Source organism: Fulmarus glacialis, unplaced genomic scaffold (assembly GCF_000690835.1).
Source record: "Fulmarus glacialis isolate BGI_N327 unplaced genomic scaffold, ASM69083v1 scaffold39499, whole genome shotgun sequence".
Lineage (NCBI taxonomy): Eukaryota > Metazoa > Chordata > Aves > Procellariiformes > Procellariidae > Fulmarus > Fulmarus glacialis.
This window is the reverse complement of record NW_009233361.1, coordinates 1,486-4,717: the sequence shown is the minus strand read 5'-3', so window position 1 is coordinate 4,717 and position 3,232 is coordinate 1,486. Positions and strand designations below refer to the sequence as shown.

Genomic DNA, 3,232 nt, shown 5'->3' with positions numbered 1-3,232 from the left:
CTTGACAAAGTCCACTAGCAAGGAACGCTATTTGCCGAACAGATGGAAAAGAGTAAGGGATGCAACTTCAAAATAGCCCTGGAAAAGCTGAGCTGTCAGCCTCTGAATTCTTTCTCCTCCCACTCACATTCACATTTTGAGAATCTATTAAGTTAAAACGGGTAAAATCCACTAAAATAAAAACCTTACAATACCATGTTGTAGTTGCATTATATTTCTCTTTTTAATAGAGCATATAAAATGAAAGTTTACAGTGAGTTTAGTAAACTGTAAATTAGCACTTTTATTCAGCCTCATTTCTGAGCTATTAATCCCCAATACAGAAACAGATCGCTGATGCATTGGTCTAGGACCTCTCGAGAGAATAGTTCAAATCCATTCTGATGACATGGAAAGTGGATTTCATTGAATCACCTGAGTCTCTTCTAGATACATCACATCGCACGGTAACTCAACATTCACATAGCTTATGGTCTTAACTCTCACGGAAAAAAAAATAAAATTACCTTCTGACTTCAGTGAGCTGCAGTTATGGAAAACAAGTGAAAGTTTGCTCAAATAATTGTAGGCAAGTACTTAATCAGGCTACATGCTTTGTCAGTAGTATTTTAGGTAAAGCAACCCCTTATTGTGGTGCATCAATACAGCAACCCTTTCCATCGCTCCTTTGTGATGCACTGAGTCAGACTTTTTTGCATCATTAGCACTGACAACACAATAAACGCAGCGCTCTGATCTTCAGCAGAACAGTAAAAACACAGACCACAACAGTCACTTAATTTTAAAGAATTTTAATACAAACTTAATATAAACTATTTCAGTCCCTCTTAACATGTAAGACACTGACTCAAAATACTTTTATACCTTTTTTTCAAGTATTGCACAATGTAGGTACAAAATTAATATTTACGATTACATTTTCTTCCATAATATATAGCAAAAATCTTTAAACTTTTAACAGAAAATACAATTTGTGTTTCTTTTGAAAAAAGCAAATATTTCGTACATTTTAATTCCACCACTAAGGAATATTCTGTACACAACTTTTTATTTTTTTTAGAATTGATGTCTTTAAGATGGATATCTTACAATTTCAGTAAAAAAAATACAACATGAAGCTGCTGCAGCTGTCACAGATCACTGTAGTAAAAAGATATAAATGCAATACCATGTTGTAGAAACAATATATATACTCTGATATTTTACAAACTTTGTACTAAATTAAATTATACAATTAGAAAAAGACCAATAAACCCACCTATTAGTGCCAATTTTTTAATATATATACACATATATGTTTGTGTACATATATATATACACACATGAAAAAAATTAGCCACGTCCTTGCTATATCTTAAATACTGTAAGAGGCCATACTTTGAGAGTATATTTTTGTAATGTACAGTCAGTATAAAATAATTTTGTGCTTGGTTGGCAAATGAAAAAATGATGCATGTTGTATTTATCTAACCAAGCTTGAATGTATTCATACTACAAGCCTTAAAAAAAATCTCAAGAGGTGGAAAAAAAGATACACCCTTGGGTACGTGCATTTTAACTTGTACAATAGTATTTACTTGTATTTCACTTTCATTTTATTTTTAGTTAGCCATAACTGGCTGGAATTGCTGGTTAGAATACTGCATGTTGTTTAAACTAAAATTCAAGCCATCCACAAAAGACTTCTCATTTAGACCTCCATAGGCTGCAAACATATCAAAGGCATTACTGTACTGGAGAGGACTGAGGTTAAGGGGGCTGTCACCAGGAAAGATGCTACTGGTACTACCTTGACCCTGCATGTTGGGGAAAATGAACTCCTTTGCGTTAGGAGAAAGGGCAGAAGTCTTCTGCTGTTGTTGTTGCTGCTGCTGCTGACTGCCTAAGCCAAGCCCGTAGAGAGAGTGCATGGAGGAGGAAAGGGCTTTCTGCTTCAACAGGTCATTGACATTCAAGCCAAGGTTGGTGGGAGAGGTGCGGGCGACCTTGTTGCTACGGCCGCTATTCTTCATTTTGGTCGAGCCAAACTTGGTGGCAGCAAATGTGGCAGTGGTGAAGGTTAAAGGCTGAGTGGAGCGGGGCATGAAAGTTGGGCTCACAGCAGCAGAGTGACCAAAGGGAGGAGAAGGAGAACTAGACACTGAAGATGCTGGGTCACTAATTGGCATGAACACCTGGGCCTCTGGGTTAAAGCTGTTCTTGATTTCCTTATCCAACTCACATCCATTTTCATTATCATCCACATAAAGCACTTTCACTGGTCCCTTTTCACCGATTTGGTATGAAACCTCAAATGGGTCAATCCAAACACTAAGATCCTGAGGCAAGTTGCCACGAACATCATCAATGTCCAAACCACTCTCTTTGGATGCTTGTTCTACGACCGGGTCCACTTTCTCCCCTATATGTATACATCTAAACCCTGATCCTTTGTATGGCTTTTCTGGATACCAGTGCCCTTCATACTTCTTCTTAAGAAGTCTTTCAAGCTCTTCACCAAAAATGTTGACACGTCGTCTGGGAAGCTTATTATACAAATATGAAATAATAAAATTGAGTGCTACTTGGATTTCAAGCTGCATAGCTGCTATGCCACAAAGTTATAAGTCTGTTTCAAAACCCGAAGAAGAAAGTGTTCAAGATGCCACAGGGAAACAAAATTTCATTCAAAGTGCTGATTCTAGTTGATTATTATCCTTCACCTTGAGTGCTCTTGTTCCTTTAAGAAAAAACAAAAGCAAACACATCCAAATAAGGAAAGCATAAGATCAAGCTCCAAGGCCTATTCTTTCAGCTTCACTTTCTGCATAAAATAGGTTACTTTTTAAGTCAACAAAAGTGCATCAAACTATTTATGTTGATGCCTGTGGAAGGCGAGGATGTCAACTACATTCAGTATGACTTACAAACAATACTGCAGAAGATGCACTAGGCATGTGTTTACATATACAGCATGGGGCATTTCAAAATCACATGAGCTTGCCATTTAGTTATTCACAAAGCAGCAAGGATAATTTTTAAGACATCACAGAACTGCCAGGCCTGTCAAGGGTTCAATTACCAACCCGTATGTGGATGATTTATAGTACTCAGCTGCAAAATTTAGCACCAGACTATTAGTTTAGCTTGAAAGGTCTTAGTCCAAGGGTCATTTATCATTTTAAAGTTTGCAAACACATTGGTTGCACTGTAAGCTACAGAATTATAAAAATGTTAACAGTTGCTTTAGAAG

At 37.0% G+C, this 3,232-nt stretch overlaps 1 protein-coding gene across 1 annotated transcript; it reads right to left on the bottom strand.

Annotated features, from left to right (window-relative positions):
- Positions 1-775: 775 nt before the first annotated feature.
- TOB1 (transducer of ERBB2, 1) lies at positions 776-2,794 on the bottom strand. Its single transcript, XM_009585298.1, has one exon. The coding sequence runs from the start codon at positions 2,580-2,582 to the stop codon at positions 1,602-1,604; it is 981 nt and encodes a 326-aa protein (XP_009583593.1). The 5' UTR covers positions 2,583-2,794; the 3' UTR covers positions 776-1,601.
- Between the last annotated feature and the right edge of the window lie 438 nt (positions 2,795-3,232).

What these genes read in the sequence shown, in the direction of transcription:
- TOB1 (XM_009585298.1), bottom strand. Translation starts at nt 2,582, where the DNA reads ATGCAGCTTGAAATCCAAGTAGCACTCAATTTTATTATTTCATATTTG.